General features: G+C 36.2%; 2 protein-coding genes across 3 annotated transcripts; both read right to left on the reverse strand.

Annotated features, from left to right (window-relative positions):
* Positions 1 to 1,426: 1,426 nt before the first annotated feature.
* LOC105056530 (sulfite reductase [ferredoxin], chloroplastic) lies at positions 1,427 to 8,539 on the reverse strand. Of its 2 annotated transcripts, XR_003802387.2 has the most exons (9): positions 8,166 to 8,539; positions 5,042 to 5,821; positions 4,649 to 4,945; positions 3,974 to 4,171; positions 3,493 to 3,627; positions 3,275 to 3,391; positions 2,805 to 2,963; positions 1,917 to 2,103; positions 1,427 to 1,754 (listed from the first exon to the last, which is right to left on the reverse strand). XR_003802387.2 is itself a non-coding variant. In XM_010938751.3 (8 exons), the coding sequence occupies exons 1-8, from the start codon at positions 8,337 to 8,339 to the stop codon at positions 2,050 to 2,052; spliced, it is 1,914 nt and encodes a 637-aa protein (XP_010937053.1). In that variant the 5' UTR covers positions 8,340 to 8,537; the 3' UTR covers positions 1,427 to 2,049. The 2 variants fall into 2 exon arrangements, 1 of the variants encoding a protein (XP_010937053.1); XM_010938751.3 differs by having other exon boundaries at positions 1,427 to 2,103; positions 8,166 to 8,537.
* Positions 8,540 to 13,451: 4,912 nt separating this feature from the next.
* Positions 13,452 to 17,796, reverse strand: LOC105056539 (guanylate kinase 1). The gene is given in 12 exon segments (XM_010938771.4): positions 13,452 to 13,799; positions 13,873 to 13,978; positions 14,089 to 14,134; positions 14,247 to 14,382; positions 14,495 to 14,616; positions 14,742 to 15,088; positions 15,091 to 15,103; positions 16,236 to 16,365; positions 16,450 to 16,526; positions 16,635 to 16,739; positions 16,912 to 16,952; positions 17,618 to 17,796. Coding segments are annotated over 11 exon segments (1,200 nt in total). The 5' UTR covers positions 16,915 to 16,952; positions 17,618 to 17,796; the 3' UTR covers positions 13,452 to 13,684.
* Positions 17,797 to 17,967: the final 171 nt, after the last annotated feature.

Raw genomic sequence — 17,967 nt, forward strand, 5'->3', positions numbered from 1 at the left:
TATTTGCTAGTAGAACAAGCTGAAATTTAAAGCTGAATTTCAAACTGAAGACAACCTCTGCCTGATCAGCTTGCACATTCGGTGTACGAGATTGCTGACTGGTATAACCATAAGAGATGCTCTTGAAGCATTGGCAAGCATACATTGCAAGTACTGAAGCAGTCTCTGAAAAGATCATTGTTTGAAAGGTGCAGTCATGACAGCACCACCATTCTTTCTTATTAATTTTTCTCATAGTTTTTGATGTGAAATTTAAATCCATTGACGATGAATCCTTTATATATTTTTGCCACATCATTAAGACTACAAGCCAGTCAGTGAACTTCATTTGTCTCATGTTCCATCCCATCATCAAGCAACTTTTCAACCTAAATAATAATCAAGAATGTCTTATCTAGAATTTTTTCATAACAAGCCGATTAACAATTAAATTTCGTATACATGACGATCTAAATATGGATGGTAACTCTTACATGAGAAGCATGCCTTGTATGGAAAGTGTTGTTCATTCTAGATTATTTTTATAGCTTTGCATGGCGCCTGCCATTCCAAAATAGATTACGTAAGACAGAAGGCTTTATGCTCTCATTTGCATTCATTTAATAACATACATTTTTCTGCAAATGTATGTTCTAAGTCCAACTTTATCATCATGCGCATGGATTGTAAAATATGCAGTCCTAATTAGTCCATGGTTTTCCAAGTTTCTTCAATTTTTTCCTAGAGGCTGGAGAGTTTTCATGTAACGTTTGAAAATGAATAATTCAGAACATCAAATGAGAGAGTAAATCAATGTTGTTTCATGATGGAAGCACCATATAGGAGCATCTGATTTGAGACTCCACTGAGAAATTTCCTCAGGAAAGCCACAGAAGAGATGTCACAAGATTGGAACATTTTGATCCCCATAGAACTAGCTAATCAGGCATATTTTAAAGCAGAGTAGCAGACTTCACAAGGACATAATAATTTGTACTTTGATGGCCTCCTTGAACGTCAGCCCTTCAAAATGTGTATCGGTGTGGGACTTTTGCACCAACCTGCTTAAAATAATCTGTAAATGCTGGGAATAAGTTCATTGAATGACTTTTATATGCTGATAAGACTAGGAGGAAGTCGAGCAGGGCTGAACTTTCAAAAAGCTAGCACCTAAAGGTGTCAGGGAAATGAAATGTCCAGGAGTTCGAAAGTTGCATGGGTGTTTGTCCTACCAAATTCTAAGTGGGGATCCTGAAAGACTCCAGGCTAATCAATGGCTGGTAAGTCATAAATAGTAACCTACTCTTAGAAAAAGAAAGGAACAAAATTCACAAAGCAGGTGCAGAACATTAGTAAAAACAGGAGCCATTTTTTATTAGAGCCAACCGAATGCTAGAGGGAGCCCATTTTAGAATTCACTACAAAGATTACCCATAGAGCAGCAAGATAAACCAAATGCCACCATGGTGTTTGAATTTTTAACAGATTCCAGAGAATTCTAAAGTATTTTGAGGGTAGCAAAACAGTGGCCCTAAACAAAGATTCAGAAGGACAATTGAGATAATCCACCCATATGTTCAGCAGGATATAAAATCCACTGAATCTAGCTTTACATAAGATGACAATTATTAGCCGCTAAGCACAGCACAGTCAACATAAGAAAAAAAATAACAAATAAAATAAGAACAGACTCAAAGCATATTAGACTGGTAATCAGACCTTGCATGATCCATTTCACGCAACAACATCGAACTTCATTGTTCCAGATTGGCCACCTGAAAGTTGTTTTCTTTCATGAACAAAATTGTGCTCATGGTATTACATAAAACATACCAGATATTTGGGAAAAAAAAAAAATCTGTGACCACAAAAGAGGATGTAGAAATAAGCACAAACTCTCATTTTTAACTGTCAAAAAGAGTTAACAGAGAATTTACTCGACTTTGTCATTTTGCTGGGCAGCAAAATGACTTCCATGGCTAACTGATAAGAAGGCTTTATTCTGTAGATGGGCACTCTCATTTATCGTTACATCTGTCTGAAAACAGTTCGAGCTTGAAACCATGATGGTCACTCCTTAATACCTTCCCATTTATCCACTATTTCCTGCAATTTATCAAAGCCCTGAAAAGTAGTGGAGAAAGAAGAATCACATATACTGCAATAGTAATTTACTCTCTTTTTACCCCTTTCTTTTTTCTGTGCGCACATGTGACACGCTTTGGTGAGGGGTAGCCCTTCCCCAATACCTATAACACCCTGACCTTCATGAAGGCCCGATTTGAACCTAGGTCTCTAATACAACCACCAAGAGATTCATACAACAGTTTGAAGATTGAAAAATTAGACTGCGTTTTACAGCATTGCAAAAATACCAACTGCTTCTGTTCTCTCATGCTATACACATTGCAATAAAAGGGCATTTTTCTAGCTAAACAGATCATACTACTATTGCTCTACTTAAGAAAGCATGAACCATTAGGTTCACCAATAAGTTCATCATTTGAGATAAACAATAGGCTTCGTATATGAATATGTAAAAGGATATCCTAAAATGCTTGTAAAGTGCAATAAATGTGATGCCATCTTTGGTCAATAAACCCTGACCCAAAAATGGCCAAGATCAAAGCACTATATTGTTTGTCTAGCTGAAGAACCAATCACTTGCAATCTGTAACTTTAGACCTATAATTATCTGTGTCATCTATAATCATTAAAAAAGACATTATCAACTAGAATACTCCAACTCAAGCACCAGATTCAACAAGAAGTAGCTGGTAAGGATTAACAATTTTAGCAGATGAAGATATAGATATGATACTCACTGTTCTGGTTGAGAAGACACCAAATGGTTCACTTTCGAGGCGTTTTACTTTCCAGTTGTAGAACAGCGGCTCCAAAACCTTTTCTAGATCTTGGATCTTCACTTTATTCATAAAGCACTTTGCTAGAGTAGTTTGGTTAGGTGATCCCCCAAGCCAGATCTGTTTGTAACAGGCAGAAAACCAGGAGTTATTATTCATTTATTGTTTCAAATTTCAATTGACAGATACAGCTTCAAGCTTCATGTTAACTCAATATGATATCCAGAGTGCTTTCATGGCCATTAAGTACAGCAAAGCACCTCCAGAACAGCAGTTTTCTCGATATCTATGCTCAACATGGAAGGCTCCTCTAATGTCCAACACCATTTGATCCCTCAACAACTGTTCTAATAACTTTTTAATTGTATGAACAACACCAAAAAAAGGTAATCCTTCAAAACATATACTATTAAATAAGCAAGATTAGATACCTGGTAGCTATTGGGGCCATCACCAACAAATCCCAGCTCAGCCATGTAAGGTCTGGCACACCCATTGGGGCACCCAGTTACTCTAATCACCACTGACTCATCATTATTGATACCCACCTAAGAGAGTTATTAATCTTCAGAACAGAAAAATCTGCATATAAAACTAATTTTGCAAAGTACTGGAACATTAGACAAAGAAAGGCTAATTAAAAATATACCTTATCAAAGATAGCTCTGACCCGTTTGAGGATGTTGGGGATTCCTCTTTCAGCTTCTGTTATTGCTAGAGGGCAGAGTGGTAGAGCAGGACATGCCATAGCAGTTATACTGAGAGGATCGACATATCTGGGATCCTGTAGATATGGGGAAGCAGAACCAGATCAAGTTTTTTCCAACCATATAGAAATTTAATAAAAAAACCCTTGATAGCGACCTTTGTATTTCTATGTCACTGCCTGCTTCATTGCTTGATTTTAGTTCCATAATCAATATGTTTGAACCTTTTGTGTACTATAATGAATTAATGATAGTTCAATAAATTATGATGCATTATCTATATTTCCAAATATCTAAAAGACTTTCCCGTCAGCTAATTTCCTTAGAGTCCCTCAAGTTGGCAATTTTTATGAAACATTAAATAACAGTGACATTAAATAGAATATTTTGGTGTCCAGAAAGTGCAAAGGGAAAAGGTTTTACCAGCAGGCCAGCTTGGGCGAGAGATGTGGTGATGGGTTCTTTCCATGAGTGGTCAATGTCACACAAAATTATATTCTGGTTTGGTGTAAGGCGCACATTCAAGTTATACTTCTCAATTATCTCTCTTAAAGTTTTCTTCATTGTGCCTCCAATACGGCCATTATCAACATGCAGTCCACAAAACATAGCACCATCACCCTGCAAGAAAATGCATAAAGATCCAGATAATAGTGAAAAGACATCCAGGTACTTAATGCAGTCTATATGTGTAAATACACAATGATATGATACTGAGTAAACTAGGACTAATGGACCATCATTAGCAACACCGCATAACACGAGTGCAAAAAGAAAAGGTAAGAATTCACCTATGTGAATAGAAAGCTATGAAATATGAATTATCCCATTTAGAAGTAGACCATTAATAGAGCATGACCCATTATTTTCTATGTAGCGGTAACTGTTTCCAGTTTTTAGTATGTATTATAGCTGTGCTGTCATACTTAACATTTTAAACAGCTTAATATTGTAAGTTTGTAATGCCTTCTAGCTTTGTCAAACTGAAATTTCAAATGTCTGACATGCTGATCTGTGAAATTCATGGACATAACATTTTGAAAATGGACATTAGGTCAACATAGTAGTTGGATATACTTGGTATGTACAAAATCAAACCTGTTCATGCCACCCAAGATAGCTATTGAATTCCCATTCTGGAAGTTCTCGGAAGGTCTCAAATTTCTTCCCATAATACTGCTCCACAACACTCCGGAACTTGTCAATTCCCCATTCGTTAACCAAATACTTCATTCTACTATACTTACGGTCATCTCTTCTTCCATGTTCTCTCTGTGTGACAACAATTGCTTTTACAGCATATAATATATCTTCCTTTGGGACATAACCCAGTGGCTGACCCAGACGAGGGAAGGTGGTCTCCACCCTGTGTGCTCTTCCCATGCCACCTCCAACCTACAAAATTAAAAAGATATCTATCAGTAATGAAAACTCAAGTAGAAGAGCTAGAAAGCTATAAGGAAGAACATTAATCTTAATACCATAACTTACATATATGTTGAACCCTTGAGGTTCTCCATCACTATCGGAAACTACTACCACACCAATGTCATTGGTTAGAATATCCACTGAGTTGTCTCTAGGCACGGTAACTGCAATCTTGAACTTCCGCGGCAAGAACTGAGTGCCATATATGGGCTCTGGAGAATCAGGAAAATTTGTTCCATGGGAATTGTCATTACGGGCTTGCACTACTTCAGGAGGTTCTGCTGACATGATTTTCTCTCCATCTACCCATAAATCATAATAAGCACCAGACAGAGGTGTCAGAAGTGAAGCAATGTTCTCTGCAGTCTCCTGAGCAAAAGTGTACTCTTTTGTGGTATATGGTGCTGCAGGCGCAAGCACATTTCTGTTCAGATCGCCACAAGCACCAAGAGTTGAGCCCATATTTCTGATGATGGTACTCATTACAGTTTTGAGGTTCTTCTTGAGGATGCCATGCAGCTGAAATGTTTGTCTCGTGGTCAGACGCAGAGTGCCAATTCCAAACTCATCTGCAAGTTTGTCCATAGCCAAATAGAGCTTGTTTGATACTTTGCCACAAGGGTTCTTAGTTCGAAGCATAAATTGGTAAGATCTTCGACCACGTTCATCTCGGTTAGTTTGTTGATAGCTTCCATGAAACTTAATCAATTGCGTGGCAGCCTCATTTATATTTGGAGAATCTGTTAGCAGCTCCTCGTTCAGGGGATATCTAAGAAAGTTACTTTGTTCCTTGAATATTTCAACCTTGCTCCGTTTAACTTCAGACGAATCCGTCTTTACAGGCTGTATAAAAATGTAAGCACCCACCAATATATGGTTACTTCTCAATATATTAGAGATATAATCTGATAAAAAACTAATGAAAATTTAAATAATCTTTTTCAAGAAATTGACCACAGATGTGTCTGGCCTAGGGGGAACAGAAACAAAAAGCAAATATGTATATAAGACACGCTAAGAAAATTGATCGCCAAGAACCTCAAACTTAACAATTCAACATAGAATAACAGTGGAAGCCAAAAAAGGGGGAACAGAAATCGGCATCATTTTTGCAGTTTTTATTTTTAGACATTACAAAGAGAAACAAAAATTCACCTAACAGAAGCTTCAATAAATTGCTACAACTGAAACTTTGTTGATATGGTCTTGTCAGTTTAGATATACATCATCATGGAATATGTGCAGCTACATAAATCAATATATTTTGCATGGATAGTAAAGCTGCTGAAAATAATCCAGATGATAATTGGTTAAATTCAATGAAAAAGAAGTTTTCATCATCATCCTTTGTCCTGCAAAACAATAACATGGTGCCATAAACAACAACTATGTATAAACAGGGAAAAATAAAAAAAAATCTAATTCTAGACATTACATTTTCAGAGGCTAACAAACACCAACCATATGAATTTGTTTACCACTTTTAATGGTACCACATATTTCCCCCATAACCATGTTTAGTACCGGAAAATGGAGCTACTTTATCACAAGTTGTTCACTTTAAAGTACAGGCAATAATTTAAAAGTATGTCAATCAACACTGCGCTCCTTATATTACATTATTTTGATTGATGAGTGAGCTAGTTTTAAATGCTTCTTTGGTGAGAAAAGAGCTGGTTCTGAATGCTTGATCGCAGAGTAGCACATATTACATCCAACGGAATTATGGACCTAAATTCTAGTATACTAGAATGAATTTAAATAAGCATCATACACAGCCTGATATATTATATTTATAAGCCTTAGAACTCCTAAGCATACTTGTAATGCAAAAGGAAAAGTACAATAAAAGCATAATGCTATGGAAACAAATTTGTGAGGGAAAACCCCGACAACATACTCTTTCAGAAAGAAACGTCATACTCTGACCGGCAGGACCAACCTGCATCATCCTCCTTTGTGATGAAGGAGATTTTTCAAGGTTTTTATATCTCATCACAGAATTGGCATCTCACATGTATTGAGAATTTAGCAAGCTGTATCACAGAAGTAAAGGCAAACACATAGATGTAACAAGCAAGCACCATGATCAGGAGAAAGATAGAGTTAAAAGAGTAAGAGAGGAAGACCATAGGCAACATGGCAATGCTGCAAGTTTCTGAAAGCAATGACACATGTTAAAAATCACCAAGTGACACATAAAGAGGAAGCAGAATGAAACTGATCGGAAAGCTATAAATACTTGCCCATGGTTGCAGCTTAGCACAAAAAATCAAACTGATTTGTCTATTAAAGCACGCCATGCAGTAGATTACAGTCAAAAACAGTATAGATTATCCTAATGGATGCGGGTTTCAACTTCCTTAACAAAGGGTAGCTGTGATGGAATTACCTTAAAAATTAATGCCAAGAAGGTACAAATCCTATTCATCCATCTGTTTCTAACCTCATTACCTGATTAAGAACCCCATTTTTTCTTGTCTCTTTAAAGAGGCACTCGCTCAAATATAGCTACTCTAAATAGAATGGAAAATTATACTGGCTAGCTCACATGATGTCATTAATGTCCAGCCAGGAATAACACAAATCAGAACTGCTTTAATACAAAATCCATGGCAATGCAATTAACAGGCAAGTGATGCTGAATACACAGGCCTAGTAATATGAAATCATCTCAATGCTAGTTTGATGATGCAAGCGAAAAAAGGGAAAAAAGGTCAACTGGCATAAAAGAATTCAACTTTTGAACGCAACATAATTTTATTGACGATGGCATCACAATTCATAAACGAAATTCCAATACCAGGAGAACATATTTAATTTCATCAGTTCTAGTAAAAAAAATAAAACGTTACACAAACAAAAGCTTAGCATGTGATTGAAAAAAAACTCACACGACCTGCCATTTCAGAAGAACATTAAAAGGAAGTAAGGAACAACACTCGCTGGATTCAGATTATGGCTACCCTAACACCACTCTGATATCAAAAACTAACCAATCTTCGATTTTTCATGAACTATACTAATTATCTAAGCAAAATCTTCCATCATTTATCGAATTATATCAAGAAACAAGCCTATAACTACCAAACAAGCCAAACAAATCGACCCAAAATGAAAACTTTCAGCACAATAAACCTCCAGGGACATAAAGCCCAAGCAAATTTCACCAGAACGCAGCACTCACCGAAGATATGGCCCTTGTAACGCCAGGAGAGCTCAAAGAAGGCATCAGTGGCCGTGCCCGCAGTGATCTGCCAAGGGGAATCGATCCGGAAGGCCTCAGTCCATGAAATCCACGCATCTGGACCACCGGATCTTTCACGGCCCCCGCCATCCCCGTCGCCGCCAACGCTGCCATCGCCGAGAAGACCACAGACAAAGAACAAAGCAAGGGCTTTAAGAAGAGGAGAAGAAGAACAAGAGAGAGCAGGAGATCTTGAGGGATTAAAAGGCAGGGGTAGAGGTGTTGGATTTGTCCTCCGTCGCCGGGACAGCACTGACGGGGGCGGCGAAATTTTCCTGCTTTTGGCGCGTGGTGGCGAGTGGCGACGAGAGCTGGTCGAACGGGGTTTCTTGGGAAATCCCAAAATTTGATATTCTCACAAGACGTTTGCCTTTTCGGTGTCTGGTTCTATTGCGACCTTTTGCCGCGTGATGGATCTTGTGGGGACTGAAAACAGGAGTGGGAATATCGGTTTTATTAGTAGATAAAAGCATTGCGGCACTCAAACAGATTCTGGTGCGATGTTTTATTATTTGTATGTGGGTTCAATGAACCTGGACGTCTCAATCTTCCGTGGGATTACACGGCTTCCTTTACTAAGGAAGTGCGGAATGGGTCCCGCTTGAAGCATCCATTCAAAATCGGGGACGCAAGAGGGGATAGAGGATGGCCTCTTGGAATCAAATGCGAGAAGGCATTGATGACTTTGATCTGCCTGACAAATATATTTCAATTTTGGCTGGTTTTGGTTTTGTTCTATTGTTTTCTAAATAAAATTTGAATTAGCTAGCTACGATGATTTGCATGATAATGTTAGAGGTATGGACTGCAAGTAGGTCCATAAATCAGTTAATCCAACCCAAGTGGATGGTAAAACCCAATCATCCAAATTCAAGCCAGCCAATAGTCCGACGGAGGCATGATTTGGGTTGAATTGGATTAAGAAAAATAAGTTTTATCATTCTTCCAAATTTTGATCTTACGTCTATCTTATTATTGCGAGTGGCCATTTCGATCCATAAATTTGCTTACATTAAATGGATAATCCCTGGAGGGTGCGAATGGATTAGATCAGACCGGATAATGAGTGACCCCAATCCAATTCGATCTTTGATTGGATCCTAATGTTGAATTCAGACCCAACTCAATAGAAGATTGGATCGGATTCATGATCAAAAAATTTATCACATTGGATCATTTAGGTTGGATTGCATCCATATATAATCTAGTCTTAACTCAAAAAATTCAGATCTAATTTATGCTCAAGTTCTAATTGGGACCGATTCGTATAATATGTCAACATATGAGAAGTTACGATAAAAGAAAATAAGTATTAATTTACTGTGGCTATTAATTTATAAGTAATCCATAATTTCTAACTACTAGAACTCAATTATTATTTTAAAAAAATTAATCCAAAATTCTACAAATGAATGGATGCTATCAAATATTATAATGACTTTAATGCATTGCCATCACAAACCAACTAAAATATAACTATAATCAAAAGGAGAAAAATGAAGAAACCAACTTGAAGATCATACTCAATTCTCTATAATATTTCCTTATCCTTTTTTGACAACCGATATGTTCTTTCCATTTTGGATATAGTGTTTATTCCCTGATCTATAAAAATAAATCATAACAAACAAATAAATTGATGACTTCTGTCTTGATAGCATGTACAAGATAAACATAATATATACTATCAATTGACAGAGATCAATAATTTAAGCATAAATATAATTTCTCAAAATCTTATATCTAATTGATCAAAACTGCATAACAAATAATAATAATACAAGAGCATTTGGCATTCTAAACCCACTCTATTTGCTATATGGTTTACATGTTTGATCCAATACTAAATTTAGATTAGATTGGATTATTAAGCATCAGATCTAAATTAATATATAAAACTAAATAGATTAGATTGGGTCGGATCTGAATTTAGTAAACTCAAATCCGATCAAAAAAAATTGAATGGACCCAATTTTGAAACCCAGCCTAGTCTCGTCGATCCTTTAAAATGGATCAGATCGGGTTTAAGCAGATCGGGTCATGGATCAATCTGATCCATTTGCAGTCTTAGTAATCACTTCACGCAATAGATGTCTTTCAGTTGGTAGATAGACATTGACCAGTTCATCAACCTGAAGATCACAAGTCCATGGAATCTAAGCTGCTGTAAGGATGGATACAAAAGCATAGAACACAGTATGTTAGCAGTTTATGTAATCCAAGCTACATGACCTGTGATAAATAATATTAAAATATTTTCAAAAATTTGAATTCGAACAATTTTCTTTGGATTAATGCTGATCTAATGATAACAAAATGTAGCACCACTTAAACTATTGCGTTTCTAGATTGCATATATTAGTAATCTTTTTTGAGTTGGTTCTGACTGGGAGACTTATAATTGAGGTCCAAGTCCAGCCTTTGACTTGAACCTTACCAGCATGAAATTGAGCAGATCTTTCTAGCCAAGCTTGAGTATATCCAGCTAGGTTTATTATGAGATAACTGCACCCAGAACTACACCTCTATCAAAAAGATAAGCCCTTATTTTGCCTCAAAATGCATTAAAATTATAAATATGATTTGGATCTCCAGAGTTTTTAACAAGCTATAGGTCCTGACTTTCACTCATATTCCATGTTTTTAAGAAATAAATCATTTACTATGTAAAATTCAAGATAGAATTAGATCTTTTATTTAAGACTTTGCTTATTAAGTGGTTAAGAAAAGCTCATGCTTTTCGTTTACTCTTGATAATCATTGGTTAACCTTATCTAAAGTAAACTACGGTTTGACTTGAATAATTATGAGAATTCCTGCATCCTTATAGTTGAAATATCCAGATCATTTCTTTTGAGAATAATTCAGTTGTTAATATTTTACTCAAAACAATTATAGAAGAAAAAAGAAATTGTTTCTTTTCTCCTCGCTTTCATAAAACTTTCAATTTTTTAAAAAGTCCTAAGGTTATAATTAATTGTAATATTCTTTTATTTTTATTTTTTAACGAAGAAGATCTAAAAGATTTGTTGAAATTATTGAGATCATAAATTGTGGAAAATGCGGGACTTGAACCCAAATCACCAGTACTCAACCTGACTTTCTCAGGTCAGTATCCTTGAGGATTCCTTTACACTTGATGTTTAGCTCTCTTAATTAGTGAGGATGTTTCTTAACATATGCCAAGTCTAGCTGCACATAAATAATATTGAACATAAATTTTTGCCACCTCACTTGACTCCATGTTTAAGGAATTGGTCAATAAGATATATAGAACTTAGCACCTCTAAAATTTTTTAGCTACTAGGAAATTAACAAAGTATATCCTAATTGACAAAATCAAACTAGAATTAACCGCAAGTTAACAGTTTTTTCTGAGGAAATTATTGCATGTTATAGTCACAATAATTTTTTCCTACAGCAAGTTGTGATGTTGTTAAACTTCAATTTTAGGAAGTTTACCTTTTTTTTTTTTTTTTTTTTTTGATAAACTAATTTTAGCAAGTTTACTTTGATCAAGCAATCCAAGACAGGAATTGAGCTCGAGGCATGTTGAGAGGATGATCAAACTGGGTCCATTTTCTTCCAAGATTTTTCATTTTGTCAGCCATTTCATTCCCATCCTTCCAATCATTTGAGGCCAAAATGTTTTTTTTAAAAAAACTTGTCATGGAGAAATAATGTCCATAAGATTGCAGAAGGCAATTGAATGTTGGAATAATTGAAGAATGTGCTTGAAATTAATCCAAACCTGTCTGGAGTGATCCAAATAATACATAAAGGTTCATGTTTATCATTTGGTTTATGAGTTAGATAAGCATTTAGAATAACAGAGGAATGATTAGGTTTCCATCTAAACAGTAGTATCTAATTGACCTAGCTTGTAGATCTTATGCTGGGAAATTATTGGTTGAAATGCATAAGCACAGGGCTGAGATCATCAACAACATGCTGTACCTTCAAGATTCTCTAAACAAAGCAAGCGAACATCAAGGAGTTCATACTCATACCAATGTCCCCTAAATTAGCACTAGCATTCATCCGATATGAATATTATACGATAGTCACAGTAATTAAATACTTATGAAAACATATGACATTTTAGTATAGTAGAATTCCTATGCTAAAAAAATAAATAAAAAAATTAGAATCATTGCCTTCATTCATACCAGGAAACTTTTTGTAGGATGAACTAAACCTTACTACATAAAATCTTATGTCATGAATGGTAACATTTGCCGGATTGCCATGGATCCATCGACAACTGTGGAACATCAAAGGACACAAGCATGGAAGAAGTTATGTGACCATTCTGAATCTTTTTGTAACTAGCATATTTGTAGGTACTTGTAATTTTACTTTAGTGGATAATAATGCAACAAAGAAACTTCGACAAAGGAAAGCAGCCATAGATTCCAAGATTGCTCCCAAATCACGAAAACATGAAGCCAGAAAGGCAAGTAGGGATGGAGAAAATCCACCAATCTTGCCAAGTGCGAGGACATCAAGCCAATGGAGGTTCAGAATATATTCCAATAAAGGCCATCGTGGTTGTCCACATTTGGGCAATATGCTATCAGCTCTATGCCTCTATCAAGTGCACTTAATTTGGGGTACATCTGGAAGAAATAAAGAAAAATAAAAAGTTGGTCATGCTTAGATTCACATAATTACACCCAACGTTTTCATTTGCTTCACTTTCTTAGCATCCGGACAAATAGTTCAATGACAAACCTCATGGAGTATCCAATTGATTTGATAGTTGCATCTAATAAAGCAAACTTCTGGCAAATAGAATTACAAAATAATTTATCAATTAAACATTTATGAGAACAAAAGAACTGAAAATATCATCGATGATCGATTGAGTCAATTATCATTGCAGAACAGATGTGACACACCTAAGAAAATCCAAGGCTTGTTGTAACATAGTTTGGTACAATGAAGATACAGCAAAGACAAGCCAGTGACATCGTTCTGCTTGGAGTAGGGTTCCAACAAAGCTTTGAAGCCATGTACTTGGCAAATAAAAAAGAAATAACGTTATCATCAGCACAGCAATTAATTTCACCAAAGGAGCGTACTTGAATAATAAGACTAGAGCATGTGCACAGAAACACATATTGCTTAGTCTCCATATCTTTCACTGTCACAATAGTGGGCATCATTCTATCATCAGTAAAAAAAAAAAAAAATCAAAAAGTTTGCTAGTATTCCCCAGGAGAATATCTAAATAATAAGACTAGATTTATTTAGTTTTCAGCTACAAAATAAAGAATGTCAAAAGAAACATGTATCACCGAGCTCTCAAAATTTTTCTGACAAGTACAGTAGCAACCAAGTGCCCATCTATGCATTAAACCGAACTAGAAAGCCAATTGGTTTCAAGACAAATACATGTCACCTATAATTCATTCCAAAAATCATAACTTCAGTGACAGGCTCCAACAAAGAGGACTTCAAAGTAGTTTGATCTCATCTAGTCCTTCTGCATATGAGTTGATGGCATATATACCGAGTCCTCGTGTCTGGCCTGGAGCGCCTCCCTTAAGCGAGGAGACATCAAGCAGAAATCTACTCAAGAAAGACAGGGAATTAGACCACATGGAAATCATAGAACACAGAAACCAGTCACAACAGCACTTACAAGCTAGTGCTTTCTTTTCCCAGTTCAGAAGTTCCACTGTGTATCAGAATTTTTTGATCTTTGTTTGATATCGAGTGACTCATAGGAATTTTGAAACTTTTCACAGCTGTAACATTATGAGATCATATCAATTGTCATGACTCCAAAAGATCGAATGTAGGAAATTTCGAAAGATCAAATACAGTAAATAACAGCCAAATCAAGAACTACACTCACCTGGCTGGCAATTAGCATCATTTCTGTCATTTAAAGCTAGTAATTTCTGCAAGAACAAGTATTCTGTCAGAAAAGAAAAACCTTGGAAGCTGGCTAACTTTTATGAGCTAAAAGAATCTGGACAGACTGCATATAGTTATGTTAAGAGAATATTAAACCTTGAGATTCTCATAACATGTTTCAAGGTCATCATTCACCAAGATATGATCAAAGAGACCCGGAGATTTTCCTTCATCAAATTCTTCTCTTGCATTTCTAAGTCTTTTTTGGATCTGTTCCTCAGTCTCAGTTCCCCTACATACAACAGAATCAGTGCATTCAGAGATACTCAGTAGGTTCAAAGGAAAGAGCAGTGAGCAAACAGCAGAAGCAAATAATCCATAAAGAATATCAAGCATTTATATACCTTGCACGAAGACGCTTCTCAAGCTCCTCAAATGACGGTGGGCAGATAAAAATAAATGATGCATCAAGAGAACTAGACCTCACAGATCGAGCACCTTGAACGTCAATATCAAGAATACATCTCTACAATCGGGGGGGGGGGGGGGGGGGAATTGTACATGTAAGCAATTGAGTTAGAGATACTAAACTGGCACACTAGCACTCCTCTTCATGTTTGTGCCCAATAGAAGCAGAGTATTTAAATTTACCTTTCCAGCATCTGTAACTGTTTCAACTGCTTCAATACTTGTTCCATAAAGATTTCCATGAACTAATGCTGATTCAAGGAATTTCCCCTCTCTGATCTCTTTCTCCATGATGCTCCGTTCAGTGAAGTGGTAGTGAACTCCATTTATCTCCTTGTTTCTTGGGGCTCGGGTTGTGTGACTCACAGAAAATCCAAAAGTTGTTGGAAATTCTTTCATAAGCTTTGCTATTAGTGTGCCTTTACCTACTCCAGAGGGACCGCTAATGACTACAGGCTTTGAGCCATCACCTGCAACCCCCTTGCTCCAAGCAATCACATCAGTGCCAAGTAACTTCTCTTGTTCTCTACATATGGAGTGTCAACCTAGCATATAATCCATACGGAGGTTCTTAAAAATAAAAAGGACAGCAATAACCAAAAAATCAATAAAATATTTCCTAAGATCATTGATATATTCTAATTGTTGGAATAGTAGCTTATCAGCAAGCACTTGCCACTAGCCTCCTCTGCAAGTAAATTAATGCAGGTATTTTTTGAATTTTGAACTCAATGAACTCAACAATATTTGATGGTGGCATTGCTGGGTGGTACCAAGGTGCATTTAAAAAGACTGGTCATGCATACGCTTCACAGTCCAGATACATAATAAATGAAATTTGTGCCACAAAATTGGTAATTATAGAACCAATCCTTCCACACCCTCCATTTGTCATGCTCATCGGTTGCTCTCAGGCTGTCAACGAAGTGATTTTGGTCTTTCAGAGCAGAATTTTGGAAATATATGACAATATAATGTTCAGTATTACACCATTAGAGAAGTGATCCGCAGTCAGACAATCAAGAATTCTGTTATGTACTAGATTAACTACTGGAAAGCCAATTAATACCCCGGGCAACCATTGAAGATCCATGCATTAATTGAAATTCTCTACATTCAGCATTTTAAAAGAGGAGGCAAAACATTTCAATCTTAAAAATGCAAGGTGTAAGTCTTGAGGCAGTTTAAAGCACAAGCCTCAAGTATAACCCTCAAAAAAATAGGCATATCATTCATGGGTTGCTTCTAAGCACTGCTAGCCTCCATTAAGGATCAAATAGCTTAAGGTGTCACGCATAGGGTAGTATGTTAAGACTTCAGAGACAATAGAGGTAAGGAAATGAACTACGTTTGCGTCTTTCCTGAGAGCATAATCATCAAACAGAATAAATACTTAAACTAGAAATTAAATTTTATCTTTAATCCTCAAGAGATATTATACTAGGAAATAAAGAGTCACATACATCTTCCTTGCTTTAAAAATCATTACAAGAATATACTTTAATTTGTAAATGTAAGCATGAGTCAATGATCCCAAGGCAGAAGCCCTGACTTTCTTTTTACTGCCTCACCTCAAGGTGTAATCTTTTAGAGCCTTAAGGCTAGCATTTTTAAAACCACGGCTATGACATGATTCATAAGCATGTCTAGTTAAAGAGAAATTGGCAGCAGTCAAACCTCAAGAAACCAGAAACAGTCAGCTGCAGAACAATCCCCCTTGAGAATTAAAATCCGATCATTGTTCACAGGAACAGCTGAGTGGCCTTTAGATGGCATTGGTTTTGTACCCAATATCATAGGAATCAACCTGCCAGTTCAACCAAAAATTAGATATTTTACTGTAGCCTCAGAAGAAGAACAGCAAGAGCTCAGGCATGGACCAAGGAGCTACCATTTTCCCATTGACTTGTCAAAAATTTTGACATCCATTGACAAATTTTCTCCATCACTGGATCCTCCAACCACATACTGAACATCACATACATGAACAACTGTTAAGATCTGACAAAGCTGTACTCTTACTTGAATATAAAATCAGAGAAAAGCAAAACAAAGTTGAGCTACTGGGCCACTTACTATCTTGTCATTGACAATAACAGTCTGATAGCCTTTGGATTCTGAATCATATCCAGCAGGCAAAAGTCCATGTGGGACATCGTATAAATTATCCGTCTCCTGCCCCTGATGAAAATTCAAATAGATCAAGACTCTCAGGCCCACATTTCCGACCACAAAAACCAACCAACCAGAAAAATTGACAGGCAGTTAACCAAGAACACTCCATTAATCTAGAATTCAAAATTATTTTGCCTTAGGAAAAATATACACTACTGTTTCAAAATAATCATCTTACCATGAAGAGGTGTTCCCTTGTCTCCAATTCAACCTTGTAACCTGAAAAACAAGAGAAAGAATTCATATCAAGAGACAACGCCCATCAAATGTACAATTTGATTTCAGCAAAGGTTTCATCTTTAGACAATTTACATAGAAATGAGAGGAAAATACTGAAAATCCAGACGAACCATTTCAAGGGAATTACTTTTTCAAATGAAAATTTAGGCCATTAAATGAGGAAAAATATCATACCACTTAAAATCTAAAATCAAAATTTTGCACATGTTACTCATGAAACTTCTTATTAATACAAACAGGAACATGAAACTCATTGCTAGAAGCCTATATAAAATAATAAATAAGCTAACAAAGGGCTGATTATTACCATATACCCAAACAAAACAATTGAATTAAAATGAATATAAACTTCATGCCAACACATACAGCACATGAGATCCAAATTAAAGTCAGAGCTTTCTTCCAAAAACACAGTTTTAGATTTAAAACAGAACCATGGAAAACAATTTTATCGAAACTTCAACTGCAAGCCATATTAGAAACCAACATCACCTTAAAAAACAACCAATACCCATCTACATATTCACCAAAAAAATCATAAAAGAAGAAGAAGGAACAACAGCAATGGAAAAAAGAAGAAAGAAACTAACAATAAAACACCGAACTCACCAACAAAAAAAAGGACAAGGAAAAGAGAAACTAACCCTGGATCCTGAGATTTCTATATATCTCCAAGTTAAAAATCAAAGAACAATGCCCCCAAAAATTCCCAAAAAATAGAAAAAAGGAGTTTCCGGGATTAGGGACAGGGGCCTGGTCTTCAGGAAATCGGCTAACAATAGCATTGTTCCTCTCTTTCTCCTCCGAGTCTCCAATCTTCTTTGTAATGCCCCTCTTGTAGGATCAAAACAACCAAGAATAAGTAGAAAAATTGAAGAAAAAAATCCAAAAGAAAAGGATTTCTCATGCCATGGTATGGCCTATGGAGTTAATTCCAAAAAAAGAAAAGGACCTATTTTTATAGACAGGGAGCTTCTCCCACTCTCCCGCAGCC

The sequence above is a fragment of the Elaeis guineensis genome, chromosome 2 (assembly GCF_000442705.2).
Source record: "Elaeis guineensis isolate ETL-2024a chromosome 2, EG11, whole genome shotgun sequence".
Taxonomy (NCBI): domain Eukaryota; kingdom Viridiplantae; phylum Streptophyta; class Magnoliopsida; order Arecales; family Arecaceae; genus Elaeis; species Elaeis guineensis.

Excerpts from the sequence above, each read along its gene's own strand:
- LOC105056530 (XM_010938751.3), bottom strand. The coding sequence starts at position 8,339 with ATGGCAGCGTTGGCGGCGACGGGGATGGCGGGGGCCGTGAAAGATCCG. Across the intron at positions 5,822-8,165 it reads TTACAAGGGCCATATCTTCG|CCTGTAAAGACGGATTCGTC; the intron begins GTGAGTGCTGCG and ends ATTTTTATACAG. Across the intron at positions 3,392-3,492 it reads TCAGAGCTATCTTTGATAAG|GTGGGTATCAATAATGATGA; the intron begins GTATATTTTTAA and ends TAACTCTCTTAG.